Genomic DNA, 15,412 nt, shown 5'->3' with positions numbered 1-15,412 from the left:
AATATTATGATGTAAATTTAAACGAAAGTTACTTTAATTAGAACCTATTATATCTAGGATTAAAAAATTGATATACCGGGAATAGCACAAAATATAATTTCACTTAAAAAATAACGTAGAGAAATTTACTTTGGAAAAAAATATAAAATTCCTCTTATTTTATATACATTTAAAATATTAGAAGAGTTTTTAATATTTTTTTTGGATTAATTAATGTATTTTTCTCTTTTATCTTTTTATCTATTACATTAATTCTTCAAATTAATGCTGCTATATTTGTATAATTATCTAATTATCTTTCTCTTTCTGAGATGATAACTTCTTGAATCATTACGTACCGATTTTTCCCTGGATACGATCCTAATTGCCTAATTCTAGACAGAGCTTCCTCTCCCATACTGGGTGACTCGTAATTTCGGCGTCGCTCTTTCTTTTCGTTCGCTACGTATGCCGACACCATTTCCGCGCCATTATCGCGCCCGTTTTCACGGCGTGGCTCTCTTTTCGCTTTTTCCAGTATCCGTAAGTATCCCCTTTCCCTACCCGTTTCCCTAACCCCCAGGTTGGCATGGTTTTTCCGCGCTTATCTACGCGGCACTTATTTGCCGGGGCTATCTGGAAATTTAACGCCTGCGCCCTCACCAGGAAGATCACCGCCATTCCGACACCCACCCACCGCGCTTTCGAAACTATCTCTCACATTTCCCGACCTCTCCGCGCACACACGGTGTGGGTACACACACAGACAAACACACGCACACTATTCACGCACTCGTCGCTTTTCCAACGGTAGAAAACTTTGACCGGACATTATCCTCGCGCACCTCTCACTCGTGGACCTTGTTACTCGACGTTGTAGATACATGGATACGAGTGTTAGCTATGTCATGGGCCACATAGAATTCTATTACAAGGGAATTTCCGTGAAATTTGTTTGCATTTGTAGTACGAGGTCATCACTTCATTTTTTTTTCTGAACTGAGTGTAAGTTGCCAATTATATGTTGAATCCCCTTAGATTTTTAAATAGACCTCTTCTAATAAAAATAAAATAAGCAATGATTCTAAATAAAGAATTGATGTTTAACACATAAATTATGAAATTGATCATATTTAATCTTGCTGGTTTAAGAATAGGTAATTTTTTTCACAGAAATAAATTATTAAATTTTTTACACGCAATAATCTTGCTGTGCTTATAATCGCGTTGCATAAATACAATTTGCGGCGTTAAAAATTAATTTGCATGTAACAATATCGATGCGAGGACCGGAATAATTTTCTCACGAAAATAATACGAAGTAAAGAGTCTCGAGAGGGAACCATTCCATTTCACGCGAAGTCTCGTGAAAGTCGCGTTTGGCTCTGACAATTTTTGCCTGCGACATTTCCATATGTTCCACTGTCGTCATGCTGCAGCATCGTCCGCACAAAAAAAAGAGAGTGAGCCTTAAGCCTAAAGTAGAGACGCTGCCTCGGAACGTGTTTTAAAGCTTATAGATTAGCTCGACAAAAATCATTTAGAACGCGCCGCTCGCGTCGGATTATTTCTCCCTTCGAATGATACCTTTCCTCTTTCTTCCTTTCGTCGACATGCTGGACCAGGGAAGAAAGGGCCGTCACGTGTTATAGAGCGCATTACTAGCAGTCGTCTTGAGTCGAGGACGATTGTAGAAGCGCTGCTACTCGTTCCGAAAAATCGCCCGAAGCTGCACCTGAACACTGCAAATATAAAAACATCGATACGTTGAAAGATATTTGTATGTATAAACAAAATACATATAATGATATAATAATTATTTCTATATAAGAATTAAAACATAATATTTATTTTTTTGCGACTTTAGTTACATTAATAGCAATATGATGCTTTTATTATTACTTTTATATGAACATTTGCTAATTTTAGTAGCAAATATTTTCTTATCTATTTTTTTTCTTTGCGTTAAACAGCAAGAAATGTTATTCGAATAACATAACATGTTTATGGAGGTAAAATTAGGCAATAAATGTTTCTTGCATTTGTCTCGTTTTCTCTTTTTGTCTTTTTTCTTTTTGCTATAATATTTATTGGACATGTTCGCTAGGGGTTGAAATTAAGAAACACACGTGCGAATAAGTGCCATGATTCTTCTATTATAATACTATTGTTGTATTATTGTGTCTCTTCTTTTCCTATCTTTCGTTTATCACGTCGTCACATATGGACAAGTTATAACTGTTATAATTGTTATAATTGTTTATAACAATTATTGGCACTATAATTTATGTTATACATACGAGTGAAATGAATTTTTTTTACGTATTTTGAAATTTATACAATAATATTGAAAATATTTTAATAGTATTTTCAACTACAATCATTTTCTTTGATATTGAAGTTAGTTTATTAGAGATATCTTAACTTTCACAATATTTTTTATTATTATATTCCAATTATTTGTTTCAAGATTATTATGACAAAATTGACAAGATTATGAGACAAAAATGGAGAAATTCGACGACAAAATCCAGGTGGAAAATCCAAAATTCTGCCAAAATTCTTGTATCATTACTTACATAAAAACACGAAGACAAAAAACAGTAGCAATGAGATAAAAAAGCTGCAAAACATCCGACATTTTGGCGAGGTGGAAATTCGAAAGGTTGCACGTGGTTAAATTGCAGCTAGCGCGCGTTTGCCACATTTCATCCCCCATGGGAAGTAGTGGCAGCTTGAAAGTTTAATGTTGGTTAAAGCCGGAGGTGGTGATGAGATCAAGTCGATTGACGACTTCTCTTCGGATGATAATGTTTACTTTGAGAATACATTATCTCTTGTAGATTTATTATTAAATGCATATGATATTTATACATATAACGAAGGAAAATAAATGTTAAATTAATACAAGTATAATTATAATAAAAATAAAAATAAATATATTTTTTACTTTTTACTATAAGAGTCCGATAAATAGTGTCATGTTTGCGCTCTTTCTTTTTCTCTTTTTTATCTATCTGTCTATCTGATGGTCTGTCTATCTTTCTATCCATCTTTCTTTTGGCGTAGCGGCACTGTCGTCAATGAAAACTAGAAAAGTTTTCGCTCTCCTTCGCGAGATCGCTGAAGGCGCAGACGATGTTGATTTCCCAATGGAGTGTCGCCCGTCTATAAATCTACACCCAAGGTTTGTTTAGTCGGTCTGTGTGCGCCGCGAGCGGTGTATTTTTGAGTGACGCGGGAGGATATCCCGCCGAGCGGAAGTTTTGCGTCGTTGAGTTTGAGTTTAAACGCGGGCTACGCTTACGATCGAGAAATGGGAAACAGCGGTCGTTTATTCGGTTCACGGGTCGTTTCTCGCAACGCGACCATTTTTACGGCGCGGTAACACCTCGGCAATTATGCGACGCACCGCGGCATTTATTTCAGGATCGTGTCGCGGACTTTAAAATTACGTCTGCGTGCGGTTTTTCACCTTTTTCAGGCGTTGTTCATTTTTTCCTCACGCGGACAGTAAGCCGCACGAGCAGGAGAGAGATAATAAATTGTTCTCTATTTTAATATCTTGCTCTTGTGTGTATATGCAAAAAGATATTAATAAGCTTTCTTTTATACAGAGATATCTATAACGATATCTACACATATGTAAATAGCGCGAGTGGAGAAAAATAGATTCATAAGAAATTAATTCATTCATAATATTCATAATATTTATAAGAAATTAATTTTTTATAAGTAAATAATTAATTAACTAAAGAATTTTGAAATTAAAATGAGTAACGAGGAAAAAGGGGACTTTGACAGTCAAATGCGCTTAATGTAACATTTAATTAATAATTCGATATACATTATGAACCGTAAGTTTTGATTCTACTTTCAGTCATCTTCAGCGAAGCGGTGCCACTGAGCGGTGCAGGTGGACTCGGCGATGAATATCTTGAGATATTCATCTAATGCTCGTCGGAGAGCGTGAAATTATTTAATTTATTTGTCACCACTTCGTTGAAGATGGCCCAAAGTGGAATCAGAACATATAATTTATAACTTGTATCTATCAAATCAATGTTACATAACGTTAACTAATCGCGTTTGATTTTCAAAGTCCACTTTTTCCTTTTTGTTAATCGTTTTACTTTTATAAGTAGTTTTATCTTAGTTTTCTTTATTTAAAAGTTGAGAATATATATTATAATGATTAATTTTAGAATAACAATGAAATTGCAGTTAATCATTATTATTGATATTTTTAATGTAATAGAAATTATTAATATGAACTTATCTTGCGAAAAGATAAATTTATTAATAAGGAAACAGAGATTATCTTGCAGTTGGTGCAAAATTTCAGGGAAATGATAAAGAAAATGTCAAATTGGCAGGCGACAAGTCATGAAAATATAAGAGAATTCTCGAAGGTGTAAATTCCACAGGAATTTGTGGGGGACACTGTGGTCTTGGTGCTTAAACAAATATCCTTAGGGATCCTTTTGGCTAACGAGCGCGGTTTCCTCGCAACAAAAGTGATAACTCGAAGGATTCGGTATAATCACGAGGTAGATCTGTGATTTGTAAAGTTTATTTTCAATATGAAGTTACGTAAAAAGAGATTTTGTGAATTATGGGCTTATCCTATTCCTGCACAGAGAATTTTTCACTTTGTCCAGTAAAGCTCAAAAAGCTGGAAGTCCGATTTGCCAGCTTGCGGGGAGATTCTTATCCCTTCAGGCTACTCTCCTTTTCTACGCACCCTTCCACTCTGATCTTTTTATGCCGCTTTGCCACGTTTTCTCGCAATTTCTCGGTGTAGACTTTTTCTCCTTTTTCAGGATCCCCCTCCGGTCTCTTTTTCTCTCAATCTCTCGTTTCACTTCTCTTCCGACTCTCGCTTATCTTTCTTTTTCTTTATTTAACCTCAACGAGATAAACTGGAGCTCGGCGAGATGGCCGCTGTGCGAAATATCATTGGCCTCTCGCGTAAGTATGATATTACGAAGGCAATGGGAATAAAAAGAAAATGGCCAGGAAATTTTCCGGTACCATCAGGAAGCATACTATGGAAATTTCCAATTCTATCCTCATGATGAACCTTTCTTCTATCTGGCTTACAATACGATAAGTATATATCGTTTAATATATGATATGTCAAGTGGAAAAATATTTCTTAACGCGACTACTACTTAGGGAAAAAATTATAGACAAGAGAAACAATGTGATAATTAGGAGACCCTTTGTATAGCGTCAATCATCTACAATTGTAGATAATACATGATCATGAACAATAGGGAAAATTTACATGTTAGGAAACCACAAGCAATTAACGAGTTAGAGAGCCACACATTCGCGCGACTGCAAATATTACAGGCTTGAAGTATCAGCGCAAACTGTAAAATAACGGTTAAATAGGCTTTATTGATTCCAGGCGTTTATTGGTAAATTCCGGTCGCGCGTATAGTAGTAACAGTAAATTCAATCCAACTCTATTTGTCGGCCGACTGTTTCATTAGATAACGATTACCGTCGGCAAACGCGCGTTTGTAGGTAAAGCAAACGATACTCGAACGTTATATCCGGGGGGCTTCTCGGTTTATGTACGCGCAATTATTATGCAGGCCGCGCACACGGTGTGTGCGGCCCATTACGCATCGCATGCGTATCACACAATTAATTTATGTAGATACGCGCGCGTCGTAATCGCGCACGCATATACCGCTGCACCGCCGCGCCGCCGTTGCAGAATATCGCGTTGCGCGACGCTTCTTCCTCTTCTCTCTCTCGCCCCCTCTCTCGTATGAAAGACCTCATCTATAATTGAATTAATTAATGTGTATCTTCGCGCATTGTGAACGCAGCGTAGTTGCGAAACGCAGTTTTACAAAGTTTGCGAAGTTCTAGAGTTGCTCGTTATCTTTGCTCATCAAGCATGACATTATGAGTTCGATAAAATTGGATGCTCATAAAAGAAATGATAGGGAAAATAAAGGTTAATAAATAACAACAAGAAAAAGAACAACAAATTATTTAAATAACTTTGTTTTCGTTCAATTTTAATTTTATCTTTAATTATTTAATCACTTTCTTCAATGCAAGTTGTTTGTAGATGAACGTATTGATTACTGAATATTACATTTTTGAGAATAAAAGTTGAGAAAATTTGGAAACTAATAATAAGATTCTGGAAAATATTTGTAAATATCTTTCTTCTTGTAAAGATTATATAAAAATTTACTTTTGTTTCTACATCTTTATATTAATTACTGTTGCGGCAACAACGTTATAATTTTAACAAAGCGCACTGGCGAACCCTGACATTAATCATATTACGATTAATTGCAAACTTGACAAGTGATGAACGTGTACACACGCACACACTCACGGTTGTCGGTCGAGCAAAGGGTAATTGATATGAGTATCTCGTATCGACGCAACACGTGTGAGAGGTATAATTGCACTGTGTTACCGCTACGAAAAGTGTAATTTGATGACAATGAAATGCTAATTATATCGGTAAACCGGTTTAATGTTATTTCGCGTAATAAATATACGCGTTACGATACACTTGGTACACATTGCCGTTGTCTGTGTCGAGCAATGAAAAGATACGAAGGGAAATAAAATACGGAAATTAAAGTTTGCATAATGCATTGAACTCGAAAGAGAATAGCATTTTTTTAAATTAATGACATGTAAAAGGAAATATGAATAAGCATTCTGTCTATCTTTGTATGAATTTGAGCTCTAGAACAATTATTCGAAATGCCAATTTTTCATATAATTATTTATCCCGAAAATGCATTTTACATAAAGCTGATGAATGTTTGTGTAAAGTATTTCAGAATCTGTCGCTTTTACAAATTTTGCAATTTATATTTATCTAATGCAAATTCTTCGAGTCTAAAAATATGAAATAAGTATAAATATATATAGAAACGGATATAAACATTAAATCAAATCTTTATTTAAAAAATGAATTTTGAAAGAAGATTTTTATACGCGTATGTATTTTTATACAAACATCAGTTCTAGCAAAAATAATAAAAAAATTCTTTCCCATGTACAATACTTTCAAAAGTTAATATAATATTTCACTCCAATGCTGGATTCAGGCATCTGTTATGCATTCCTTTCCCAGATAAAAATCCGATCGAAAAGATCGGCTTGGGTAACTCAAATAAAGAAGGTTCAATGTATTGGGGAGGGAAAAGCAAGGGTGGTCCCGTCGCGGTCGGTCGGTCGGTCGGTTTCTACACCACCGAATTCTCCATTCCCTTCCGGCGATCCTTCTATACCTATCCTCCTGAATCTCTCCGTCCCTCGCGATTGTATCACACATTCGAGTATGCTTCCTTTATTATACTGATTCCCCAGTCGGGGTATCTCGCTATCGTCTTTAAGTCATTCTGTCAACGACAAGATACGAAACATAAAATATTCAACGGAATAAGATATATAATAACTGTATAAGATAAATGTACTCTTTCTCGTTCTCTTTCTAAAAGGATAGTAATGTGCTTTACATTATGCAACAATACCACAGTTATGCTTTTATATTTAAACTCTTGCTTTTGCGAGATTCCGCGTGGTTTATTTAATATCACTTATATGGCATCAATTTGTGTTGGTCTATTTTTTATGAATTCCCGCTTCTACTTTCTCTCTTCGAATACGAATCGAGTGAAATTGCATTAAACTAGATGAGGAAACAAACGTGAGAAGAAATCGAAAAAGACTGTTCGCGAAGGGGATTTATACGGGATGACGGATGCCGAAAAGTCGGTGCGAGTATAAGGAGAAACTAATCGACTAGAAAAAAAAGGAAACCTGAACAAAGCTTTCTTCGGTTTTCTGGCGCAAATATTTGCCCGATATAATCCAAGTTATATCCGAACAGAAAATGATATCCTGCTGGGAAAATAATCATTCTGTTGTATTTCATAACGTAGTTAAGAAAACAACTGTGATCTCTCAAGAGAACTTCGCTTATTTTTCCATCGCTCGTGAAAGTGTGCAAGTGGACGCGAAAGTATACTTTTGTATTTTCGATTTATTTTCGATTAACTTTATTAAGAGAAGGAACGGATGACGGATTCTTGAGTATTAAATTTTTCTCGTTATCAATTTTCTAATCTTCTTTTAATCCTTAATCAAGAGTCATGCAAGAATAACGTAAGAAATAAAAGTAACTTACTAAAATCATTATTTTCTTTTCTAAATGGGTATAAGATATATTTTTACTAACAAGACAACGAAAGTGATTATATATTTATGTCTTACATTTTTATTATTTGTATTTAATTAATACATATAATATACTAGTAAACTGTAACAGTTATCGTGAAAGAATCTTCTCTTCTTCAGATTGATAAGTACATGCTTCTCGCGTGTAGAAATTTATTATCTTTTGGTTCAAAGCTTGTAACATCGAGACGTAAGGGTTAAAGGTAGTTCATCAACCTGCTAAACGAATCGACCTAAAATACATCGCACATCGCCTATAATCCACAACATGGTTAAGGCGTAACTGATACCAATTAAATCGTGAATAGTTGCGTTGGTTAGCCGTACCGTATGTATATCTTACATGCTCGCGGCAGGATCGGTTACGTTGTATTTCGTGCTTGTAACGCGAGAATATACGACGACCCTCTAAGCATCTCTCCACACAAGTGCAACAACGGCAAGGTTCCGTGAATGTCCTGGAATATCGCAGCAGTATTTTCCTATTAAAATATTGCAAAACTATTGAGCAATGTATCCAATAAAAATCCACTTGTGTATTTTGAATGAAAAAATTATTTTCCAATAATTAAAAAAGCATTTAAAAACATTATTTTATTAATAAGTTAATATAATTAATTAAGATCGATAAAATGCAGCTTGCTAGCTTTGGCGCTTTATGTATTACTGTCAATATCAATTTTTTATAATTTTGTTAAATTTAACAAAAAGAAGATAAAGCTTCTGAAGATAAAGTTTTCAATTGAATATCCAAACTTAGTCGTTCGTGAACCATGTATTACGATGAAACACGTTCGTTTTTGTTATGTGACATTATTCTCATCTCTATCCAGCATCTTTGCAATCTAAATGCACGCACACGGTCGACCTCGCAAATGTTTCCCGGCAGTTTTTGCAGTCGGCGAAGTGGTGCTCTCGTTACTCTTGTTTTATCCGGATAACTTCGGCTTTCGCTTCTTATCAGCTGTTTATCCATGTAGGAATATATATTTTTTATTGAAATAATATTATATTGAAGGAGATCGTTCGGTCCACAATCGGCTTTACGTAAATCCGCGTTTTATAACGTATTATTATTAATTTTATGTTCTAAAGTAACGGCGCGTGGTTTGCCAAGGTGAAGAATTGTAAAAATTTATTCAAAAATAATATTATAGGCATAGGCAATCAAGATTCAGTCTTGACTGATTATTGATGCGTTTCCCTTATAATGATTAATAATTTTATATGATTAAAATTGTAAAGTTTTTGGTTAGCAACATTCTATTCTTTATCTATAGTTTTAAGAGGATTTTATTAGAACATATTTAATGTCGACTATTGAAAAATTACGGCATAAATAATTATCAATCAAAATTTGCAGAGCAAAAAATTTACTTTAAAGTAAATCGAAAAAGTTTTTGAGCTGAAAGAAAAATATTTCTAAGACTTTGTATTATATTATTAATCGCACAACACATCTACGATTTTATGTTTCTAGAATCTTGGCGTCCTCTTTGTTTTTAGTATAGCACTTTCGTGCGTGAGAACAGTTGTTTCTATATCTATTTTAAGTCTACAGTCGTTGCAATCCATATTTACGTGGAAGTGAAGTGAAAGACTTGATGAAAAGAGAGAAGAAAAACAAGATGCATGCTTGAGACGTGCAAAATCTTCTTGGCAGTACTCTGCTCTTGCGCGCGCGCATATTTCGCAGAAGCTTTCGCAATAGAAAATATTTCACGTTCCGCAAAAGAGTGAGACAGATCGTCACTTTTATACTGCGACTAGGTAACCTGAGTTTCGAAGATTTCAAGTTTTCTACGAAACTTGGTACGTAGGTAAAATTCTTTTCTTGATATTACAGACTGACAACTTATATTACAACTATTTATTTTTAATAAATTATTATATCTCTATTCTAATATAATATTTATATAGTATACATTAAATTAACGTTAAAATACGTGTATTTATTTATAATATTAATTATATAATTTATTATCTTTATATACGTAGCCTTTTCTTTTTTATAATTTTAATTAGGGGAACGAGGGGTAGCCCCGAACAGTGGATAGGCCCGGACATTATTGAAATTCAAGCATCCCGCGTATCTATGGTCATTGTTTAAACATTCTGCATATGTCGAGATACGCAGAAGGGCATATTAGAATGTTTAAACAATAACCATACGGCGGGATATTTGAATTTCAATAATGTCCGGGGCTACTCCACTAATATTATCATAAATAATTATAAAATATATCATTTATATGTACAAATAGAAGAATTACACAGAAAATTTCTATGAAACAATTCTTCCCTTTGAAATAATATTTTCTTCGAAATTATAGATAATGTAAGTTGTTTAATTAACGCGTAATTAAGAAACAATATTCGAAGCAACGTCTTATCATATTCAATTTATAACGCTCGGACATTATGCAACACACGGATCTGAAGAACTCCATTAAGCTCGATTAAAACGCAATGTGGACGCCGACTACGAGGAAGAAATTACGAGCCCGTCGTTAATCAGCGTTAGGAAGCACCTCGAGGGTGCTACTCTATTTCTTTGAACTTTCCTGGATAGGGAGAGAGCGGCCGTTCAATTATTCGTCAGAAGACGTGCATAGAAAATATGCAAGAACTCCTCGCCGATCCGGATGATCGAGAAATAAAACTTGTTCCGGTCCGAATCACTGGGGAATTCGCTCCATTTCTATCGTAATTATTTATGGAAAGCAGCGCGGCAGGATTTAAACGTCCCTCGTGTATACTCCGGCCATTATCATTTAAACTGGAGACTAAGAAGGCCGAGAGAGAGATTGGCCCAGGTCAAACAGACTCAATTTTCGATAGGTAATTTATGAAGAGCAGATGAGCGCAGGAGAAGAACAAAGGGGATAAATTCTGCGAATATCTTAGCTCGAACGAAAGAGCGATCGAAAAAGTCGAGAGAAATTGAAAAACATGACTGCGCGAAAGAATGTACTGTGCATGCAAAATCATCATTACGTAGCGTAACTTTGGCTACGGTCAACGTGACGCTACAGATGCTTCGAAGCATTCCTCTTCTCTTTTCTTTCAATGAAGAAAGAAAGAGAAGAAGAACGCTCCAAAGCATTTGTAGCGTCACGTTGACCGTAGCCTTTGTCTGACAAATAACTTTCTTTTCCACTTATTGTTAGAATTCTAGATTCTGATGTTCTCTATAAATTTTTATTTCTACAAAACTCCGGATGCATGAAGAACACCGATAGATAAATTTAACAATTTTTTTATCTGTAACCACAAAATATAAAATTATTTGTTAAAAAATAAATCTTTGATTTATTGATAACAATTTGCATAAGACATCTACATAGAGTAATAACGTTTCACGAGAGTCAACCTTTCAAAGTAAAAAATTGTCACTTCGCTCGAAAGAAATCGGTTAACAGAAAGAAGCGCAAAAGACATACACAGAAATCAGTATGCACCGTGAATAAGCACATCGCGAACTGGCATCTCGCTCTTTTCGCTAAATCAGTAGGAGTTGCAGTAGGAAAAGGTGGAAGATGGAGGTGGATGCGACGCGGTGGTAGTTGATGGGGTTTTCGCGGAAATCGCGTTGGCAACAAGGGGGGCGTAGACGGCAAGCGGGATATAGAGGAGTATAAGGTCGTGTACTCAACCGGAATTCGATTTCTCGATCTAAGGGGGAGAGAAACGCGGACAGACACAGTCGGAATGCTCAAGCGAAATCTTCCGTCGCGCCAACAGCGCAAAGTTAAACTTGCTATTCGGCGTATGTACGATCCCTGGTGTGATTGTGGACGCGCCTCGTCAATTTTCCCAAGATATGTCCCTCGATCACCCCTCACCTACCTTTGCTACCATCAGGAGAGAACCGCGATGGATGATGCGAGCGAAACACTTTACATTTCAAAAGAAAAAATTTAAATATCCTTCTATAATGCCCCTTCAGAATGGGGGTTTATTTGATTTTGAATTATTTATATATATATATATATATATATATATATATATATATATATATACATATATGTGATATTTTTATATCTAATTTTACTATATAGGGTTATAAAATTTAGGTAATTAAATAGATTACATAGATTACATAGATTACAATAGATTAGTAATACATTTAGGTAATTAAATAGAAAAAACAAGGCCAATAAACGAGCATTAAAAGATGTTTAAAAACATATAATCAATAGGTATATATACATTGGACGGAACGTTTCGACTTCACTGAGTCTCGTTAATGCTCGTTTATTAGCTTTGTTTTTTCTATTTAATTTTTAATTTATACGAGCGTAGTTACTTTTTATTTATTTATTTTTTTATTTATTTACATTTAGGTAAATTTGGATATTGTTAGTATACACAGCGTTAATATTATTTAATTGATTATTGTTATATTATTTATTTTAAAATTCATATACAAAATTAGAACAGCATTAGAGAGGGCAGGTTCATAAAAAGTGCAAATTTCTAAATTATATATTTTCATAAGAAAATTAATTTTTTTGTATGTGTTTATATTTTATACAAAAATGATTAATGAGAGCAAAATTCAATAAGAAAGTTCCATCAATTTCGTTATTATTTTAATTTAAGTTGATTTTTATAAATTTGTGCCAAACTAAACCGAAGTTGAAGTCGAAGCAGAAACAGAGAAAGGGAATGGTATGGACTTTTTAAAGCGCGCTGGACAGGTTTTAATTGACGCGAGAAAAAAAGGATTTGCTCAACGCATCGATCCCCGCAGACAAGCTTCAGCCGCGAAATTTAATTGGAATCCGAAGAAGAGTCGATCCGAAAATTTGTCAGTTCCGAATTCACGAACACAAAGCTCGTAATTTAATTAGTAGTGTATTTTTTGGTAGGCTGCAATTTCCAATAAAAAAGGCGAACACAAAAAAACTACTGAAAGACAGCTGCACGATAAACTTATCGTTTTTTATATCAATTAGTGATTTTCTTTGAAAAGTAATTATTGACAAGCTATTCTATATATAAATTAAGTTTATATTAAATTATATTATAATATTTTATATATATTATATATATATATATATACTGAAATATTCGAATCTTTCGATACTGTTATTTCAACCTTTTGATGAACAAAGAGGGTATTATGAATTTCAGAAGTTGTTCGAAAGATTTCGAGCAATTTCCAGCAGCATTGTATATGCGTCACAGCATTTCATAAAGATATAAGCAGGTCAATACACCATCTGGTACATGCATCGGCCAGCAGACCGATATGTAGATAAGCTCTGTTGTTGTAATCGGCCGAAAACTCATCGCTACAACGGCCGAGGACGGCTGAAGCAATTGAATTAATTTCGGTAACAAGAAGCCGCCGAGAGCCGCTAACGATAATTGCTCTGCCTCTCACTTCCATCTCTGTTGTCGACGAGCGAGCATTCGAATTAAATTTCTACGTCTGTACCGTAATCCATCAGACAGACTCGCGGACAGCTCGATTTCGAACTTTTTTAAGGCTTGAATAAGTCTTGAGTTGCTCGAAATACTTTTACGTACGGTTTCTTTGATTTATTCAGATAGATCCTTCTTTAATGAGAATTTTATTCAACACCATACTTTTTTGCACTATTCAATGTATTGAAAAATGGAAATATTTTAATAATTAAGACTTAATAGAGATTTTGCTGAAATATAATGGGTGACATTAATAAAAGATTTTTGATACAATGTAAATTAATTAATAAAAATTAATTTAAAAAAAAAAAACAATTCTATTAGAGTTAAAAATTATACGTATATAGATTTGAATATTAGAAAATGAAGTATTGAAAAAAAAATAGATATTAAAACTTAAGTATTAAAAAATGATAATACGTAGTAGAATTTTGTCATCGATTGAAGAAATAAATTTGAATAAATTTAACTCGCGCAACGAAGTTTTATAACAATAAATTATGTTTTACCTTTTCTTTTTTTAGCACAATTGTTTTCAACTCTGAGGAAAATCTTCGACTCGAGAATTCCAATTAAAATAATGAACTTTGAACGAGGTCGAAGATTAGCTGCACTATTGTTAAAGATCCCGAGAGCTATTCTCATTCTCATTTTCGAGGCAATTAGTGAATCGGAGAGATTTCTCGATCAAAGAACTGTTGCACAAAAAGTAGCTTATATAATTGGAGACTAATCTTTTTATTTAGCTAATTCTTGAAATATCGTAGCGTTAAATTTTAATTACATGATAAATTTATGTTATTACAGTAAGCTAAGTATAAAGTTTAAAATTAAAAAGGCACTCTCTAAATCTGAATCAGTGAAAGGTCACTGAAGTGGCATACTTTAATAATAACTATAATAATATTTTAATAATAACTGGCATAAATAATTATTTAGGAATAATGAGATGTTTATCATTTGCTCTCAGATTTAGAGAGCAAATGATAAACATCTCATTATTCCTAAATAATTATTTATGCCAGTTATTATTAAAATTAAGTTATTAGGATTATTTATTACAGAACCGTTGAATTAATTGCGATATTGTAATTATTGTTATAAAAATTAGATCACACATTGAAGCTTACCAGATGTTATTATAAAAAGTATATCATTTTGTTTAATTAGCTTATTACTTTTTACGATGAGCAACAAAAACGACATCAGCTATTTCAGATTAAAAAAGATTGATTATTATTTCAATTCTTTGCGTTCTTTAATATCAAACTCAGCCATTGAACAATATGATATAATGAATAACACAATTGAATAACACATAAATTATGAAAATAAATTTTGCAATATAGCAAGTGCGATAGATTTTAATCATCTCTAAAAGTGTAATCTTAATCCGTAGCACATGGTTACGATGTTGTTGAATATCGTCTGGGTACCCGATTCCCCGAAGACATGTCCCGGCAGCACGCCGGTTATCGCAATATTCATTTAGAAGAGAGCCAAGTTTCGAGAGTTTCGGCGATTTTCACAAGTTCAGATTCTTAGATGAGAAGTACAAAGTTGACTACAGCGATAATTTCACCATTAGCTCGTCGTATACCTTCACACGCTGTATTTCTATCTCCGTTTAAATGCTTATACCTATAATACGCAATTACAATTACGTTTTGCTTACACACGACTCCCGAGCGAATACCATCTGCGGAGTGCATCGACCACTCCTGGGGGGACAGTTAAGGAAATGACGCGTATCCTACCGCGGAAT

General features: G+C 34.1%; 1 protein-coding gene across 1 annotated transcript in view; it reads right to left on the bottom strand.

Annotated features, from left to right (window-relative positions):
- Window positions 1-238: 238 nt before the first annotated feature.
- Window positions 239-15,412, bottom strand: part of LOC112457093 — a 91,592-nt gene continuing 76,418 nt past the window's right edge. Inside the window, exon 3 of the mRNA XM_025019977.1 lies at window positions 239-1,721. Coding sequence (XP_024875745.1) covers window positions 1,641-1,721 — 81 coding nt within the window. The 3' untranslated portion in view covers window positions 239-1,640. The remainder of the gene's footprint in view (window positions 1,722-15,412) is intronic.

This window comes from Temnothorax curvispinosus, unplaced genomic scaffold (genome assembly GCF_003070985.1).
Source record: "Temnothorax curvispinosus isolate PA1 unplaced genomic scaffold, ASM307098v1 QBEX01007504.1, whole genome shotgun sequence".
NCBI lineage: Eukaryota > Metazoa > Arthropoda > Insecta > Hymenoptera > Formicidae > Temnothorax > Temnothorax curvispinosus.
This window is presented reverse-complemented; position numbering and strand designations above follow the sequence as displayed.